This window comes from Protopterus annectens, chromosome 2.part1 (assembly GCF_019279795.1).
Source record: "Protopterus annectens isolate FY-2018-M chromosome 2.part1, PAN1.0, whole genome shotgun sequence".
In the NCBI taxonomy this organism is placed as follows: Eukaryota; Metazoa; Chordata; order Ceratodontiformes; family Protopteridae; genus Protopterus; species Protopterus annectens.
Genome location: NC_056729.1, coordinates 924,356,367 through 924,376,607, shown reverse-complemented (window position 1 = coordinate 924,376,607; position 20,241 = coordinate 924,356,367). Strand labels below are relative to the sequence as shown.

The following is a 20,241-nucleotide window of genomic DNA, read 5'->3' as shown; positions in this document are numbered from 1 at the left end:
TTTGATAGCAATTAGTCTAGAAATAAAATTATAGCTTTTATTGTGTTTTCTGCCTTTCTGTAAAAAAAAACTTGAAAAAAAAAAAAAACAAAAAAAAAAATATCCTTGCCTTTCCATACTTTTCCTATCTAGGTGTTCCAGAGACCAGATTTTTCAGATCCCTGGGCTTTATCTTTGTTCCTGTGGTTTCTCCATTTTCCTTGTTACCTAGGTCGAAGTTTCTTTTTTTACTCACCAGGCAGAGAGTGGGAGTACTGAGCTCGCCTGTTTGTCCTTAGGAGTGGTTTCAAAGGCAGTAACTTGTAGTTCATTGGCCATTTGGTAGTCATTTCTGTCTTTCCAGCCCCTGCTATAAAGCGCAAGATTTTGGCATAGGCTTCTTCCAGCCATTGAGAACTCCAGCACAGCTCCTCGTGGTGGCCAGCAGTGTTCCTCTAGCAGCAGAGACCAGGAAAACTACCTTTCCAGATTTTAAGTATTTTCCTTGGATTTTTCGAATCTTTTGTGACTCGACTCACTGTTTTTGCTTGTTTTATCAAAGCTTTGCACTGTTTTACTGTCTTTATAAGCTAAAAACTGCTTACATTGCACTTGCTAGTTTAAGTTTTGGCTCTAAAAGTTAGAACTACAGGCTAATACTGCCTCAAGTGGAAGGGGAACCAAAAACCTCGTAAAAGGGGGTCAGAAAATTTTGGTTGGACTGGGGCTTGGGGGGGGTCCCCCAAAAGGGGGAAATGGGGTTAAAAAAAAACCGACCGGAATGTGCGTTGCTATTAGAAAGCGGTTGGTGGAGATTGCCCATTCCCAAACTCTCATGGCTTCTCGACAAAGGGGTAAGACCTTGTTCCCCTTGCTTGTTGATGTACCAGACCACAGACATGTTGTCCGATTGAATCGCAATTGTTCCCAAGGGAAGAAAGTCCTGAAGTGCTAGCAACACTAAGAGCACTGCTCTCATCTCTAGAACGTTGATATGCAGTAAGGTCTCTGTATCGTTCCACGTGCCTTGCATGGTCCGGCCCGCAAAATGCCCCACCAGGCGGGAGGCGTCCGTGGTCACCGTGGCGAGGGGAAGACAAAATGGGCGGCCTCCGTGGAGATCTGGAGAGTGAAGCCACCACAGGAGGGACCGCTTGCAAGCCTTGCTGATCGCAATGGGATGATGCATAGGGAGAGCAAGGTACGACCACTGTACTAAGAGAGTCCACTGGAGGACGCGCATATTGAGCCTGGCAAGAGGAAGAAGTGCTATAGCAGACGCCATGGACCCTAGAGCCCTCAGGACCAACTCCGCGGAACAGAACTTGAGTGGAGAATGGCCCGCACCTGGAGCTGCAGATTTTGAACTCTGTCCGCAGTGAGGAAGGCTCGTAAACTCCTTGTGTCTAGCCTGGCCCCTATAAAATCTAAGAGCTGTGTGGGCCAGGTTGGATTTCTTTGTATTTATTGTAATGCCCAGAAAGGGAGCAAGATGGAGAAAGGAGTCTCGCGCCAATAATAGTAGATGCCTTGTTGGGGCGGTGAAGCCAGTCGTCCAGGTAGGGAAAGACCTGCACCCCTGAACCCTCAGGTGGGCCGCTTCCACTGCTAATACTTTGGTGAACACCCTGGGGGCTGTGGTGAGACCAAAGGGAAGGACCCGGAACTGGTAGTGACTGGCTCCCAGCCGGAAGCGGAGGAACCTCCTGGAGCGCCTGTCCATCAGGATGTGGTAGTCGCATCTTTGAGGTCTATAGAGCACATCCAGTGATTTTCTCCCAGAAGGGGAGAATAGATTGCAGAGTGACCATTGAATTTTTCCTTGGGGACTGCCAGATTCAAGAGAGAAAGGTCTAGAATTGGTCTTAGTTCCCCGTCTTCTTTGGCACTAAAAGAACCTGGAGTAGAACCCTGATCCGATCTGGTCTGGGGGACGGGCTGGATGGCTCTTTTCTTTAGCAGATGGCCAATTTCTGCCAAAGCGGCCTCCCGTTGACCGGGTGGAACGTCTGGGAGGGACTTCAACTTTGGAAAGTGAAGAAAAGGGATGCGGTATCCTCTGGATATGATTTGGAGGACCCAGCGGTCTGATGTTATGGACTCCCATGCCGCTAGGTGCCCCAAACGTCCCCGACTGCCTCCAGAGTGGAGCAGCCGGGCAACCCTCAGGGTTGCGCGGGCCGTTCAGAGAAAGGTTCCCTGGACCCGAAGTTTCTGGGAGCCCCTCTGCCTCTAGGGCGGCGTCCTCCCTGTCCTCCTCTGCCACGAAGGACTGGTTGTCCGGAGCAGGCTGGGACTGCTGCGACTTCCGGAACCACATCTTCTTCTGACCCTTTTGGTTCCTAGAGTAGGGCCTCTGGGGTGCAGAGAAGCGGATTCCGATGGCAGACAGCGTCTTCCCGTCCTTCTCGCTCTGGGTCAAGGTTTCACGAACGGTTTTGCCAAAGAGGGCAGAACCATCAAAGGGGGCGTTCGCAAACGACGCTTTGAAGGGCTCAGAAAAATCGCAGTGGAGCCAGGCCTGACGTCTAGTGACTAGGCCTGCCCCTGCGGCTCTAGCGGCGCCTTCCGTAGCGTGGGAGAGTAGCCGCATAGAGGTATTAGTAACTGATCTAAGAGTGGCCATGCGGGTGGAGTGCAGCACCCTGTCCTCCTCCGACATGGACTCTGGGGGAGATGCAGCGTATTCTATAATGAGATCTCGCGGCATACTAATGACGTGCCAGGTAGTTCAGCGCCCTTACCGAGAAGGTCGCTGAACTAAACATCCGCTTCCCCAAGCGGTCCATCATCGAGACTCCTTGCTCGGGGATGGACTGAGGGACTCTCCTGAGCAAGTTCCTCTTGGTGGCCGCCCGTCAACATGGCATCTACCGGAGGCCCCTTACTCCAATGGGCGCGGTCGGACGGTGGGCTGAGGATCCTATCGGGCCTCTTAGGAATTGGCTCCACGGTGTCCAGTTCCTTCCACGACCTGGTGGTAATGAGGTCCACCAGGGGGTCGGCAGGAGGGGACACCCAAGAGGTAGACGGGCCTGCTTCAAATGCCTCCAAGAACACGGACTCGTCCGAGGAAGACTTGGGGCAGACCACCCCTTATACGGAGCATTTCCATGATGTCCCCAAATGAGACATCCTCGGGGGGTGACCATGGGGAGCCTTCCCCTTCCTCCAAGTCCGTGTCTTCCGTGAGAGACTCGGGGAGTCAATGTGCCTCCTTTGCACGTATGCTTGCGAGGAACATCCTCTGGGGGCTGTCAGAGGACTCGCAAGCAGCAATCTGTTCCATTGGAGCAGCTTGGGGCACAAGCGGGCTGTCCCAGGGCCGGATGGTGGAAGCCTGGCCCAGTGCAGAGGGAGCGGACGGAGCAGAAACAAGTGCCGGGGTCCGGAGACCCTCAACAGGGCCCTCTCCACTACATCAAGCGCCGAAGGGGAGCCGACCTAGACCAAAGGATCCGACAATCGGCTCCCTCGGATCCGAAGAGTGGATCGAGCCGGTGCCAGCGCGGATCCGAAGGACAGTGCGCTCCGACACAGACGGGCGCCGAAGCGAGCACTGATCCCCGGATCCGAGGCTCGGATCCAGGCTCCGAGAGGTCGGATCCGATGCACTCGAGGGCAGGGTCGGATCCGGCACAAAGTACTATCGGCGCCGACCCACCCCGGCTCCGGCTGCTCGGCTCCAGCTGCTCCGAGCCCGGATAGCGGGTCGGAGAAGGAGCAATCGGTTTGAAAAGGGTGCTGAACTCCCCAGGGGGAGGCAAGAGCACTCCCATCTGTATCTGGGCCTGGATGAACCTTCTCATCATTCGGTCCAGATCAGCATCGAGCTATCGTAGATCTCGGCGAGGCTACTGAGGTAGGCCTGTAGTGCCTTCTCGATAGCCTCGACGGAGATCGGGTCTCCTCCTCCTCAGGTCCCGGTGAAAACACACTGGAGACCGGAGCGAGAAGGAGGAGACCGAGCCGACAATGGAGCCGACACGGGCCGGGGAGAAGCCGCTTGGCTGGCTGGGCGAAACAGAGGTCTCGGCCCGCCTCTTATGGTGCTTCTCCCTCCGGTCCCTTTTCTAGCATCCCTCTCCTCCAACCAGAAGCGGGAGGTTGAGTCCCAGGAGGAGGAGGGGTGCAGAAGGAATAACCGTAGCAGTTACTCCTGAAGGAGCGGAGGTCGGAGCCGAGTCCGGCGGTAAAGGCCCGCCAAAACAAGCTTGGACCTCCGCTCCTTCAATGCCCTGGGGTTGAACCCTGCACAAATGGTACAACCAGATGTGAGGTGTTCAACCCCCAGGCATCTAACACACCGAGTGTGGCCATCAGCTGGGGAAAGCTTATGGCCACACTCGGAGCATTTAGAAAAGATAGATTTGGGTTGCTCTGCCATCCCAAACTATCACAGTAGTTACTAAAACTAAAGTAACTAAAACACACAATACACTCACAGGCCCAACACACACACACACTACGCCAACAGCGAGGGGAGGGATATAACTTTAGATTAACTCTAAAAAGTAAATATGTCAAAGGGGAACCTACACTTTCACACAAAACCCCCCCAAAAAATCTATTAAATTTTGAAAATTCAACACTAAAATTAGCACTTAGCTTGAGAGCTTGAGAAGCAATCCGGTCACCATGCGCGGCAAACGAGATCTGAGGTCATGAGGGTAGAGCAGGGCATTATGGGTGAGGGGAGGAGCTGAGAGCTTGGATCCATAGCTGGTAAACCATGCCGGTTCGGATCCGATATCGGATCCATAACCCACAGGTTGCAGACAAATGAATCTCCTACTTCAGATGCTATGTTACACTAAGAAGCCATATCTTACTGGGGATCATGTACATTGAGCCACCTTAGGAATGGAGCCCAAAACTCCAAGAGTTAAGACTCACCCCAGAAGTTACAGTGTAAAACACAGGCAGCCAGTCTAGTATTGGAAGACACTCACATTTTCCACGTTAGGGCAACTGTACAATGAAAAGAGAACGAAATGTAGATGAGGAAATCAGAGGGCAAATTTGAGTTAAAGGTTAGACAAATACAGTGTAATGAGGATGAAATTAGAGTGTCAGAGTTAGACAGGATAACAAATACAACTACAGCAAGATAAAATAAAATTAAGCCTTATGCAGAAGATAACACACATATAGAAATGGTTAAGCAAACAAACAGTTGTATATTAAGATAAAAACTTACCAAAAAAGTAGCAATGCAGCACATGCAGCTACTACTGTAATACCACTGCAAATGCAATTATTGAAGTAAGTGAGACAATAACAATTTGGTATGAATCATATGACTAAGCAAGTAGCTCAGATTAGCAGGGAAAGTTATGACACAAATTAATTTACAAACATCAACTAGCCAAAAATCTAACTTTTGCACTTATTCTGTTATTAGCAATATACTGCTTTGCACAAAAACACCAGTTCAGATCAACCAAGCTAACATAAAAAAAAAACATTCATTAGCTAAACTGTTTAGAAGGAGAACACATTACGATAATTCAAAGATGTAGGTAAGCACATATGTGAATGGAGTCGAGTAACAACAGTTAGCACAGCTGTCTCAAAAATAAACAATTTTATATTGATGAAAATGCTTAGAACCACCATGAATTTCCCTGACAGTTTCAGCGTATGTACAGCAGTAGATTAAAACAGTGCCGCTCCTGCACTAAGAAGTACTAGGTGTTGAGTTAGGCAACAAATAAAGTATTCAGAGGCATACAGCAAAAAATAGGGCTTAAGAAAGGGTTAAAACTTACTTGGTGAGCACACCTCTGGAAATAATTGTCTGCACCCAAGTATCTTTTGTTAAGTCTAGCCAGGCTCTCTGGTGCAGGGATAAACATCCCCCGACTGTCTCCTGAGAAAGGCAATCAGACCTCCTTTCAGGAAAGCTGGTAGGGTCTGTCAAAGGAGGATTTTCTGGACCCCTGGTTTTACAAGCAACCTCTGCCACATGGGAGTCGTCATCCTTTAAAGTTCCCTCCTCTGCATCTTGGGGAACCTCGTCCATGTGTGTCTTGGAACAGACCTTTATAAGATTTCTTGAACCACATTTTTTGACCACCCCATTGATTGCTGGAAAAGGACCTTTGGGGGGTCAGAAAATGTACTCCCATGGCAGACAGGGTCTTTCCATTCTTTTCACCCCTGGATAGGGTGTCCTTCACCTTTGGGGCGAAACAAAGACATGACGTCAAAGGGAACACTGATGAACCAGGACTTGAAGGGCTCTGCAAAATCACACAAGGGCAACCAGGCATGCCTCCTAATGTAAATGCCTGAACCTGCTGCCCTTGGGGTTCCTTCTGGTACATGTGAAACCAGCCTCATGGAGGAATTAGAAATGGGTTGCAGGTTAACCAACTGAAAATTCACAAATGACTGAACTTCAGAAAACACCTCCTGAGACGGTATATGACAACTCCTTAATCAAATTCCTCTGAAGTCTTGTAAAGTGTGCCAAATAATTCATGGACCTTAAAGCAAAGATTGCTGAAGCACAGACCCACTTCCCAAATCTGTCCATTGCCTGCGACTCCAGGGGAGGGGGGTGATGGACAGTGGAACTCTCCTCAACAAGTTCCTTTTTGGTTGCCGCCATTATAACCATGGCATCAACGGGCACCCCTTTTCCCCAAAACTGCTCGTCTCTGGGTAGGGCCATAAAATTATCTGGTGTCCGAAGTATAGGGTCAGTGGTGTCAGGTTCCTTTGACACCCACTGAAAGATCAATTCAACGAGCTTATCAGTGGGTGAAGTTACCTAGGAGGTAGATGGGCCAGTACAGAAAGCCTCCAGGAATATGGACTCCTCAGACGAGGGTTTGCTGGGTGTCCAGCCACCTCGTGTTTAAGGATTTCAAGGATATCTCCAAATGAGACATCTACAAGAGATGGATCGTATCTTCTGTGATGGACTTCTTGGTTGAATCTAGGTGCTTCCTCTTGCACGTCTTCTTCTTAGGGACCTCTTCAGTGGGATGATTTGGAGAGGTATCAGAAGAAGAAATTAAGATTCCCTAAGGGGAAGCTTGGGGTCTTGGTACTGGCTGTCCATGTGGAAGGATTTGTTGAAGCTCTGAACACTGAGACATCAGGGTTGAAGATCTAGGATCAGAGGGGATTGGATCTGTTCGTTCTTTCAATGCAGAGAAAACTCTCTTCACAACCTCGAAAGCAGATCATCCCAGAGAAAAGGAAGACCATGGATCCAAGAAGGCAAGCCTATGGACCATGGCCCTCCCCTGCTCTGAAGGCAAAATGCCCAAGGTGGAAGCTGGAGTCGAGCTGTCCAGTGCCAAGCATCTGAGGTGCACGTCAGCTCTGAAAGCCTCAGAGTTGACTGCAACAGCTTGGATATGACAGGGAAGTTTCAGCTCTGAAAGCTCTCCAGATCGGACAGGATCAGAGTTCTCAGAGTAACGTTAGGATCTGAGGATACAGCAATCCTCAAATCCAAGCAGCTAGGATCCACAGACTCTGAGACCATTGAAGAAGTTACAGGAGGAAGCTGTGGAGTGGGTGTAACAGAAAAACAGATGTCCAGACCCAAAGGGGTAGGAGCTGAGGGGACACCCATCCGACCCTACATCGAGAGTATCTTTCCTCACCACTCTTTCCACATCTTCCTCTGCGAGACTTCTGGAAGAATGAATGGAAAACACAGAAGGAGACGTGGGTCTGTCCAGAAATGAGAAAGGTACCCTAGACGGTATGGGATGCACAGACAATGAACACAGAGTCCTTGGTAAAATAATAGGAGTCAGTACCAGCAACAGCTAGATCTGACTTGGATAGTGTCGGATCCAAGAAAGACAGATCAGATAATGGTTTCCTCAGATCTGTAGGAGGTGAATCAGACATCTTCAGCTGCTTTGGATCCGAGAGTGAAGTCGGATCTTTGTGAGACCTCTTCTTTGAGGACTCTGAAGCACAGGAAGAAGGTGGCCTCAAAGAAGAAAATGTTGTTTTTGTCTTGGTTTTTGGAGATTTCTCTCTGGATATAGCCTCTCCAAAAGACGAAGACAAAAGACCTTTCAGAATGAGTTTATTCTTGCATTCAACTAACACCCTTGTGTTAAACCTGTGGCAAATAGAACAATCTTTTTAATGAAATGGTCCTAAGCAATATACACATAAAATGTGGGCATATGAAAAAGGGAGCTTATACCCACACTTAGTACATTTCTTAAAGCCTGCTGGAGCTTTATCTGCCATACTGTCAAGCCAACAAAAATCAAGAAAGGGAAGAAATGTAACTATTTCTACTTATACTTTTTTTAACAGATATAGGTAAAGAGCAAAGGTAGGAAAGGAATGAATGGAACTACTAAGTATTACTAAGTACAATGGTGCTGCAAAAACTGCATAAAATGTAGTACTGAGGAAAGATACTAACAATAGTATCAAGAGGTGCACAAGCACAAGAACAGGAAGGAAAATAAGAAATTTAGCACAAAACAAGTCAAAATGTGGAGCAAAAGGTAAAGGAAAAACAATCTAAATTTAGAAGGTAGAATTAAGCAAATAAGTGAAATTTTATAAACTTATCTAAATATTGCTCAAGTGTGTTGGAAACCACATCCTTCACCGAAAAGCGGCAAACGAGATTTGAGGTAATTGGGGTTGGTACACTGTGGGTAAGGGAGAAGCTTGAGAGTTCTTGGTTGCCATAAGCTTTAGCAACGCCGAGCCAGAACCCATCAGCTGTGAACAAAATGAAAATTGACATCAGATCTGCTGTTAAAAAGGGATAATTAGTACGGTATATAAAATATTGGATGACAGCTTAAAGAATCAATCAGATGATGTAAGAAAAGACTGAGAAGTGAGATTGGAAAGGCAATTTAAAAAGGAACAATGGACAGACATCTGTATGGCTCCTAGGGTATATGTGACAATGTCCAGGAGGTTTAAGATTTTAGTTTGGTAATGTTTGCATGGGTATTTTTATACCCAAAGCAGTTTTCACAGAATAGCTGTAACCAAAGTAAATGCAATGCTATTAGCTGTCAAAAAAAGCAATTATTAGAAAAAAAGAAATCAAACTCTAAACCAACTGTAACTGAAACATTGAATATTGCAAATGAGATAAAATAACTAGTGGTGGGATCTTTACAAAAGAGAAATAAAGGGAATGTGTGGGAGCTATACATGCAGAATAATGTTTAAAAGGATGAGGTTTAAGGTAATGCAGGTATTAAGCAATTTATGTAACACTGGAGCAAATAATTGTTAAAAGAAAGAAAGAAAAGAAAACATATATGTAATATAGCATGTTTGAATATGACAAATGTTAACAATGTTTGCTTTCCTTTCTATTAATGTATGTGTGCCTACTAAAGATGCTTAAAAATATACACAATGTTCAAAAGAAAGGCAAATTACAACACAAAATGCCTCTATGAATCTAAAGGATGAAGCCCTGACTGCGTCCCAAATCACACGTCTTATTTAGTGGCCTGAAAGGGGAGGAGCTAGCTGGGGAGGGTGGAAGCAAGTAGCTGAAGTTAAGTCAATAATTCAAGAGGGCAAGTCTTGGTTTTGTTCCACTACAAGAGCACCTTCTGGATGAATGCCCAGAAATCTGTTCCATATACAAGGGGGGTTGGGAGTGTGATCCTTACAGAGAGTCAGTTCATCCCCACTGAGCATCAAGGGTATGCCAAAGCATGCACCTGAAGTGATGCTCAGCACTGCAAACACTGCCCAGTGCTTGACAACCAAAAGGTTGAGTCCTGTAGAAGCATAAAAAGATCTATCTACCCACAGGATGTTCAGCGTTTCCCATTTTCTCTCATTTACCTCTGTAGTGTCTTTCAAGACTTGGGGTAGGAAAGGAATGAATGGAACTACTAAGTACTACATGAGTTTCAGCACTGCAAAATCTTATCACAAGATCTAAACAACAAAACTGGGTGAAAAGATATGTGCATGGCATCACAAATGTATTCATTTAGACAAAAAATAACGTACATATGATTAGAACTAAATCAGGACGTACTTCAAAAATAGCACTTAATTCTAAAAATAAGCTTTATTAATTCTCTGTGCCATACTGCTAATGTCTTTATTAATTATAATACAATACCAAATGGAAACATAGTCACGAGGTTCAAACTGACAGCTCCAAAGACATTAGCAGACATTCAGTAAACAGATATTAAGTACTAGAAAATATATTGTGCAAAAGAAAATGAGAAGAAAATATTTAATACAATGAAAGATCTTCTGTACTTGACAGTATCCTACCTTATGGCACTTGCAAAGAATTTCTTTATCTTCAACAACAACACTGATGGTATAGGAAACATGGACCAATATTATCCTTGAACCAACTGTTCCACACTGGATATATATCGGCTTTTCTAACTGCAGTAAAAAAAAAAAAATACAACAGTATAAAATAATTCATACCCACACTACAAAACATCGAATATGTAACATATTAACAATGTTTCTCACTGTCTCTCTTTCTCTCTCTTTTTCTCATTCACACTCACTGGCTCAGAGGTTTATACTAAGCTAATGATCACCAGCATCTTTATAAGCCTAGCTATGCAACCCAACCCAATTTTGTCCCTGAGTACCTAGGCTGCCTATGGTAGGGTATGTTAGTAATAGATGGCAAATGTGTGTATGAGTGTGTGTTTGTGGGAGGTACGTTAGTTGGGGATTAATTTACTTACTGTCAACCTCTGTCCATCAGATATATGAGAGCCAGACCAGGGGTGTATTAGCGATTTCCCATCCAATGATCTTTATAGATAGATTCATAGGTTAGTACTAGGCTATATGCCTTGTGACCATTTTAAGCCAAGTCAAACTTCTCAACGCAAAGGTAAGACTAAACCCTGCACCTTAAGTCTGTGAGGTAAACACCATAACTATTAAGCCAATTCCCATTCCCCTCGCCTTCCCTTAATTGGAATAATGGGGACATGAAAATAAAAGTAGAGAATTAAACTAAGCTGAATAAAAAGAGGAAACAGTAGATGTTCAACAGTATTTCCGGGCCCACATCTTCACATATGGAAAATATAAGATTCCAAACAACAGTGTTCATCAGAAAATGCCCTCACATTCACAACATGTGATGAAATCTTTTCACCTAGAAGTAGACTTAAAAACAGCTACCAATCCAAAGAGCATTCCTTGGGTTGGATGGTAGTGTGCTCTCTGACCAAATTTCATGCTTGTGAAGCAACAGGAAGTCATTGCATATATGCAGAACATCTTGAATCATTTCCTTGATTAGGAAAACAAACAAAACTTACAATACAGAACAGATGATGCACAAATACAATTGTGTTCTTATAACTGCTTTACTCTGCAAGAAATATTAATCATTAGTTTTCCATCTTTAAGCATAATGCTGTATTTTGCTCAATATTCAAATTAAAAGTAATACATAACATACATGTAGATACACAAACATTTTACTATTTTATATACATGCATGCACATACATGCATGTGTGTGTGTTTACATATATACATATAGATATATATATATATATATATATATACACACACACACATATAGATTATATATATATATATATATATATATATATATATATATATATATATATATATATACACACACACACACACACACACACACACACACACACATACATATATGGGTCTACTTCATAAGACCAAAATCCCACTTACCATATTTTCATAACGCCAAGACAAAAAGGCAGACAACCCCATAACATCAACTTCCTGGAACACCGACCTTCCACTCCAGGTATGTAACCACTTGGCCACCGTGTTAAACTTTGCCCCTTATCCCCACGTTAGTGCGATCTTAGAGTTGATATATTTACTCCACATGGGTGGGTATACTTTGCTTCGGTTTTAAATTATTTTTCAGGTTGGCCAAGCGGTTACTTACCTGAAGTGGAAAGTTGGTGTTCCAGGACATCTGTGATATGGAGTTGTCAGCTTTTTTGTCTCGGCATTATGAAAGTCGGGTAAGTGGGATTTGGGTTTTGTAAAGTAGACCCATATATATATATATATATATATATATATATATATATATATATATGTGTGTGTGTGTGTGTGTTTGTGCATATATATATATATATATATATATATATATATATATATATATAAGTTTAATCCAAATGGTGAGCGCTTTCGTAGCCCAAGGCTACTTCATCAGACAAAGACATATTACAAACCTAAGGTTTGTGACTATTGCACCATAGTGGAGGACACTGCTATGTCCTTCACTGCGCTGCAGTCATCATGGACCTTAGGGTTAGGTCCTTACGGGCTATCCCCTTACTATGACCCGTGCCCTAACCCTAAGATCCTTGAGTACTGCACGGAAGTTCAGTACAACACCCGTTCACGTAAGTGCACTTTCGCTGCAGTGAGCATTCCATGCACTATTTCGAAATAGTGAAAATTCGATCTAGTGTATGGAACCCATATATATATATATAGATATATATATATATACACACACACACACACATCTATATATGTATGTGTGTGTGTGTGTGTGTGTGTGTGTGTGTATATATATATATATATATATATATATATATATATATATATATATATATATATATAAAATGTAGAAACTGAGGTATTGAATTTTGCGGTTTTCACTTTTCGTTGTTTTGTGGATTCAACTTCTTGGGCTTGAGATACTGAAATTCAAGATTTCAGTATTTTGGGCTTCTGAAGTGAATCCATATACAGATACATATATATATATATATATATATATATATATATATATATATATATATATATATATATATATAGATATATATATTTATGGATAATGAGGGAACCATACTCACAAGCGAGGTGAGTGTGTTGAGCAGATGGAAAGAGTACTTTGAGGAGTTGATGAATGAAGAAAATGAGAGGGAGAGAAGGTTGGATGATGTGGGGATAAGTGCAGTGGATTAGCAAGGTGGAAGTAAGGATAGCTATGAAGAGAATGAAGAATGGAAAGGCTGTTGGCCCAGATGACATACCTGTGGAAGCATGGAGGTGTTTAGGTGAAATGGCAGTGGAGTTTTTAACCAGACTGTTTAATGAAATCTTGGAAAGTGAGAGGATGCCTGAGGAATGGAGAAAAAGTGTTTTGGTACCGATTTTTAAGAATAAGGGTGATGTGCAGAGCTGTAGTAATTACAGAGGGATTAAATTGATCAGTCACAGCATGAAGTTATGGGAAAGAGTAGTGGAAGCAAGGTTAAGAAGGGACGTGATGATTAATGATCAGCAGTATGGTTTCATGCCAGGAAAGAGCACTACAGATGCGATCTTTGCTCTGAGAGTGTTGATGGAGAAGTACAGAGAATGTCGGAAGGAGTTGCATTGTGTTTTTGTAGACTTAGAGAAAGCATATGACAGGGTGCCTAGAGAGTTGTGGTATTGTATGAGGAAGTCAGGAGTGTCAGAAAAGTATGTAAGAGTGGTACAGGATATGTACGAGGGTATTGTGACAGCGGTGAGGTCTGCAGTGGGAGTGACGGATGCATTTAAGGTGGAGGTGGGGTTACATCAAGGATCAGCTCTGAACCCTTTCTTATTTGCAATGGTGATGGACAGGTTGACAGACGAGATCAGACAGGAGTCCCCGTGGACTATGATGTTTGCAGATGACATTGTGATCTGTAGTGAGAGTAGGGAACAGGTGGAGGAGACCCTGGAGAGATGGAGATATGCTCTAGAGAAAAGAGGAATGAAGGTCAGCAGGACTAAGAGAGAATATGTGTGTGAATGAGAGGGAGGACAGAGGAATGGTGAGGATGCAAGGAGTAGAGGTGGCGAAGGTGGATGAGTTTAAATACTTGGGGTCAATAGTTCAGAGTAACGGTCAGTGTGGAAGCGTGGTGAAGAAGAGAGTACAGGCGGGATCGAGTAGGAGGAGAAGAGTGTCAGGAGTGATTTTTGACAGACGAGTACCTGTAAGAGTGAAAGGGAAGGTCTACAAGAGGATAGTAAGACCAGCTATGTTATATGGGTTGGAGACAGTGGCATTGACAAAAAGGCAGGAGTTTGAGCTGGATGTGGCAGAATTAAAGATGTTAAGATTTGCACTGGGTGTGACAAGGGTGGATTAGGAATAAGTATATTAGAGGGTCAGCCCAGGTTGGAAGGTTTGGAGACAAAGCCAGAGAGGCACAATTACATTGGTTTGGACATGTGCCGAGGAGGGATGCTGAGTATATTGGGAAAAAGATGCTAAGGATGAAGCTACCAGGTAACAGGAAAAGAGGAAGGCCTAAGACAAGGTTTATGGATGTGGTGAGAGACGACATGCAGGTGGTTGGTGTGACAGAGGAAGATGCAGAGGACAGGAAGAAATGGAAACAGGTGATCTGCTGTGGCGACCCCTAATGGGAACAGCCGAAAGAAGATGATGATTATATTTATTTATATATATATATATATATATATATATATATACATATATATATATATACATATATATATATATATATATATATACATACATATATACATATATATATATATATATATATATATGTATATATATATATATATATATATATATATATATATATATATATATATATATATATATATATACATACACATACACGTGTGTGTGTGTATATATCTATATATATGTGTGTGTGTGTGTGTGTGTGTGTGTGTGTATATATATGTATATATATATATATATATATATATATATATATGTGTGTGTATGTATGTATGTATGTGTTTATTTAACATTTGTTGACCGGGAAAGTACGACTAGGACAAAGCCTATTTTCAGCGAGGGCCTGGGGAGAAATGCTCCAGATGCAGGTCTTTGGAATATGAAAGGAAACCGTAGTACCTGGAGGAAACCCACGCGAATGCAGGGAGAATATACAAACTCCGCACAGAAGGCATCCCAGCCGACAATCAAACTGGAGAACCTCTTGCTATGAGGCAACAAAATTAACCACTGCGCAGCCCAGTAGCGGTATACTGTAGTAGGTAAAAGTTAATGGAGAGAGATTTTGCAAGCTCAGTGCACTTTATTTGCGGTGGCAGACAGGCAAAATAAAAGTAAAGCATCACCTGTTATGAAGAAACAGATTTTTACAACCCATTCAGGTTTCCACCTCCAGCAAATGTTCAAACAGTCCTTGAGTAAATACAAAAGTTATGCACTTACCATAACTATAGATCTATGTATATTTTTCCATCCATCTCATCCTCGGATCAGACTCAGAGCTTTGCATCATCTACCCATAAACCCCTACTGTAGCACCTTCTCAGATTAACTTTGAAATCCCCGAACCACCACAAATCATAATAAAGATGAAGAAAATGGAGTCAAGGAAGAGAAGGCCACGAAAATAGACCCTCCAGTACAAGCTTCGAGGCAGGACTACCAAGGCTGTTTGGGAGCACTCACTAGAAAAATGACAATTTGGAGGGGGCATGAAGGTTGAGACAAATGGATAAACAACATGGCTCTATAATTACAGTAAGTACGTAACTTTCATATCAGATACTGTCTTTTCTGTCCAGTCACAACCCGTGGGACAGCTTGTAAAACCCCCATGGAGGCCCTAGGAGAGAACATTCTGAAAAATGGTGGAACCAAAAGAAGCTCCAGACCTAGACTGAATGTCTAGTTTGTAATGGGAGACAAAAGTATGAGTATTAGACTAGGTGACTGCAGCACAAATATCATCAACAGAAGCCTAAGAGAAAAAGGCAGTCGAGGCAGCCACTGCCCTTGTGGAATGATGTGTATGTAGGCTTTTCAGGTAAAGATACTCCTTTCAAGGAGTATCCAAAGAAACACAATCAGAAAGCAATTTAGATAGGGTCACTTTGGAAACAAGCTTGACAAGTCCTGCCTTAAAGAAGGAAACAAACAGTTGGTCAGATTTTTGAAACCTTTGGTTCTGCCCAGATACAATCTAAGCTGTCTATGAACATCCAAACAATGAAGCAAAATTAACGTCCTTTTTACTGAAATTTGGAAAGAAAACTGTTAAGTGAATAGTCTGGTTTAAACTAATCTCAGAAACAACCTTAGGTAGAAAAAAATGGGTTGGTCCTTAATTCTTTATGAAAAATTAAGTAAGGAGGTAAAGAGGATACAACTTAATGTTTTGACACTCTTCTGGCTGAGATAATGGCCATAAAAAGAGAGTTTTCTTTATATATATATATATATATATATATATATATATATATATATATATATATATATAAATAAATAATTAAGGATATTGTGGCTGAATATTCAAAGGGAGGTCCAGAATGGGCTTGCAGCAGTAGACAAAGGTCTCAAGGAGGACTGGCTCCAACAATGCCAGAGCTGAGAACTCCAAAGATGGTGTTAGTGCCTGAAGTGGCCAAGCTGTCAGTGCTGGCAGAGGGGAGGGCAACATGTTTGGCCCTGATAACTCTGGAGCTGAAGGAACCAAGCGAAGAACAACATAAGTGGGAACTAAATCTCAGACCTTGGGGCTGAGGAGGTGGGGATGATACCTAACTGGATCTGAGCCCACACAAAGGATCTCATCAGTTGTTAAAACTCTGGAGGCTTAAGGCTCTTTCCCGACCTGACAGACCTAAAAGAAGAGGCAACTAAAAGTGGCTTTGAGGACCTCTTGATGGTCACCAGATCGAAGGAGCTGATCCAGAAAGGAGAAGATAGGAGTCATAGGGCAGAAGAGTGACTACACTCTGCTAGAAGGAGGCTGAAGGATCCTTAGCCAAAAGGGGGTTGGGTATGCTGAAGTTTGGGGAGTTAGAAGACTATGATACAAGAAGTATCAGAGATCAGGGCCAAGGAGTTGGAGTTGGAGTGGCTAAAGGGTGGTGTACCTCTGGCTCTGACAGGTCTTCCGAAAATGAAGAGAATTGTGCGTGACCCTTCCACTCTTTCTCATGGGTCTTACCATCCTTTTTCCTGGATAGATCCTTCTACTGCTAGTTAGATTTCTTACTTGGGGAGGGAGAGAAGGTAGATGCGGAGGGAGAGAAGGAAGATGTAGAAGATGGTTTAAAAAAGTCCTTTGCCACTAATGTAGTCTGCCTTTCATTAATAGCATGAGCGCTAAATGTGCCGGACTTCTAACAGTCAGTATTTCAATGGTCCACACCCAAAGAGTACAACATTTGTCGCGGACATCCTGTACAGGCAGTTTATGCCCATATAGCACACATTTGTTAAACCCCAAAGCCTTAGAACTATTCATATTAGGGGTAATAAAGGTAAACTATCACAAAGGGAAAAAAAAAACACAGTGTAACCTCACCTTACTAACAAAGCAGAACATAAGAAAAAAAAACCTTAATAGTTATTCTAAATCTACAATATCTAACAACTAGGAAGAAAAAGGACACACAGGCTAAATAACTACTGACAACATAGTCTGAGGAAAGGAACAAAGGCAGGAATGTCAAAAACTCATCATATTATTATTTATCACTAGATAATGAGTAGTGAATGTGTTTATGTAATGTGAATTACCTCTTGCATGTCATACATGTTGTTATTTTATTTCATATGTTGTTCTCTGGTACCACTGTATCTACGTTATTTGCACTGCATTTCTCTCGTGAGCTGACATTTGTAATTTCATTTAGGCTGCACTTATGTGGTCCTAAATGACAAAGTTTCTTTGAATCTTTTGAATCTTTGACAACTAACACAGCAAAACTAAATACCTAGCAAAGCTAACAAAACTATACATTAGGAGGAGAGGAAATAATTCTCAAAAATGTTCAAAAAGCTAACCAAAAATACTATCCAAAGGATACTATATAGGGGGAGTTCATCATCCACAGTCTCAGCACGATGGTGGCAAATGAGATCTGAGGAGAAGGTGCTACAATAAGGGATTATGGGTAGAGGAGGCAGTGCTCTGAGTCTGAAGAATCTAAGTATGGCCGGCTTTGGATCCGAGTCGGATCCAATAACCCAGATGTTAAGAATGGACAGAAAAGACAACACTGGATCCAAGTATTTCTTCACTTGGGTCTTCCTTCATTCTTCCTAATGTTCCTTGGTCTTCTGTCAAGCAGTAAATCCACCCAGCTAGTCACTACCAAGAGCAATGACTTCTGGTAAAATTCTCTCTCTTCAGTGAGAGACAATCACCTCTCTCTTTTGGAGTACAGCCTTACTTTTTATCATTACTGCAGGTGCTCTCAGTTTTCTGCTGCTGCATGCCTTGTCCTACCACTGTAACACTTTTTGTAGTATGAACACCCATTCCATAGTACATTACAAAGAAAGCCAGTATGTCTGCACAAAACACAGCACTTTTACATCAAAAACAGTATTTTATTAGAAAAAAATGAAAGTTGTGTGCTCACCATAATGATGCATTGATGTTTGTTTTTGGCCTTCCACAGTCGATGGGGTCTCAGAACCAACCTTGGATCCAGCTCAGGTATTCCACAGACATTGGCTCCACAGCTAGCACTCCTCCCTTTACTCATAATTCCCTCTTTACCCAGGATTACCCAAGATCAAGTTTGCTGTCTATATCACCTATTATAGTACACCACAACAAACAAGTCAGAAAGAAAGCAGTGTAACTGCAAAACATATTCTATTTAGACTAGAAGGAAGAGAAGCAAAAAGGCTGGAGCTTATCAGAAAGGCAGGCAGAACAATACTCTTCGGGACCTACTAGGAGTCCATATGCAAATCTTCCATGTAGAAAAGGGGGTGGAAGGTTAAGGAAGGACAAAGACAGACAACACAGATGCATCATTATGGTGAGCAGATAAATTTCATATCTGATGTTCTCTGTTTTGTCCTTTCTTAAACTGACAGGGCACAGTCCCTTGCTAAAGAACCCTAGAGTGGTCCTCAAGGAAGGATATTCAAGAGTGCAGCAGAGCCAAACGCTGCTCTATCCCTAGACAAGATGTCCAATTTGTAATGAACAATAACGTTACAAGTATTAGACCCAGTTGCAACTGCACAGATGTCATCTATGGAAACTCTGGACCAGAAATCAGAGGACGTGGCTACAGATCTGGTGGAATGAGCCTTAGGAGGTTTAAGCAATGTTAATCCTTTCTTCATATAAACAAAAGAAATGCAATCAGTGAGCCATTTGGCAAAATGTTACCTTAAAGACTGACTTGCACATTTTAGCTTTGGAAATGGAAACTAATAGCTGATCTGATTTTCTGAAATTTTTAGTTCTGTGAAGTAGAATCTAAATTCCCTATGAACATAAAACAGGTGCAGCATGTATTCTCCCTTGCTGGAAAAATCTGGAAAGAAAACAAGGTTGAAGAACTGATTTGTAGCTGTTTCTGAAGCCACCTTAGGGAGAAAAGCAGGATTAGTACAAACAGATACCCTGCCTCTGTGAAAGATCAGATATGATGGCTGGGAAGAGACAGCCTGGAGTTCTGATACCCATCTGGCAGATGTGTTCACAACCGGAAAAGAAGGTTTTCTAAGACAAAAATTTTAAGTCCACCTTGCACACAATTCAAGGTGGGACTGAGTCAAAGCTTGAAGAAGTATTGTTAAATTCCATGGAGAAGCTGGATCCTTAACAGGTGGATGCACTAATACGATATCTTTGAGAAAGCTTTTACATAATCTTAATGATGCCAATGACAAATGGGTTTCTCCTATGTGAAAAGTAGAGATAACATGCAAATTGGACCTTTATCATGGAATAACTGGCTCTGCTACTGAACACAGAGACAACAAAGTCAAAGATAGATGGAATAGGTGCTGAAAAAAAGGTCGGTCTCTGGAGAGCCCAAAGTAAAAATTCTTTCAATTTGCTGTTATAAATTTTCTTAGTAGAATCCTTCTGAGATGTGAGAATGTGTCACACTTGGGAAGAAACCCTGGACTGTCTATCCCACATTTGAGGTGGAGAAACCATGTGATTAATTTGACGATCTGAATATATGGATCAGTTATCTCTGATAGATGAGTCAGAAGATCTGGAGACAGATCCAACACACACTTAGGGTGTACTAGATGAGGCCAAAGGAAATGAAACCATACTTGTCAAGACCAGAAAAGGGCAATGAGAATTACTTTGCTATTCCACTGAGATGCATCCTGAAGAAACTTGGGAATGAAGAGTGGGAAGAAAGGCTCAGCTAGAAAAGCAAACTGTTGAGGACAGGTAGGACCCAAGAGGGGCAAGCATGTCTTGTCCACAGAGGTGGACAAACCTCTCTCCACTACCTTGAAGGCAGAAGCCAAGGGAGAACCAAGATCCGGACTGATAGG

General features: G+C 42.8%; 1 protein-coding gene across 1 annotated transcript in view; it reads right to left on the bottom strand.

The window, feature by feature from the left end:
• The window catches only part of TRAPPC11 (trafficking protein particle complex subunit 11), a 2,455,228-nt gene that overhangs the window by 555,640 nt on the left and 1,879,347 nt on the right, over positions 1–20,241 (bottom strand). The window contains exon 23 of the mRNA XM_044062556.1: positions 10,246–10,365. Coding sequence (XP_043918491.1) covers positions 10,246–10,365 — 120 coding nt within the window. The remainder of the gene's footprint in view (positions 1–10,245; positions 10,366–20,241) is intronic.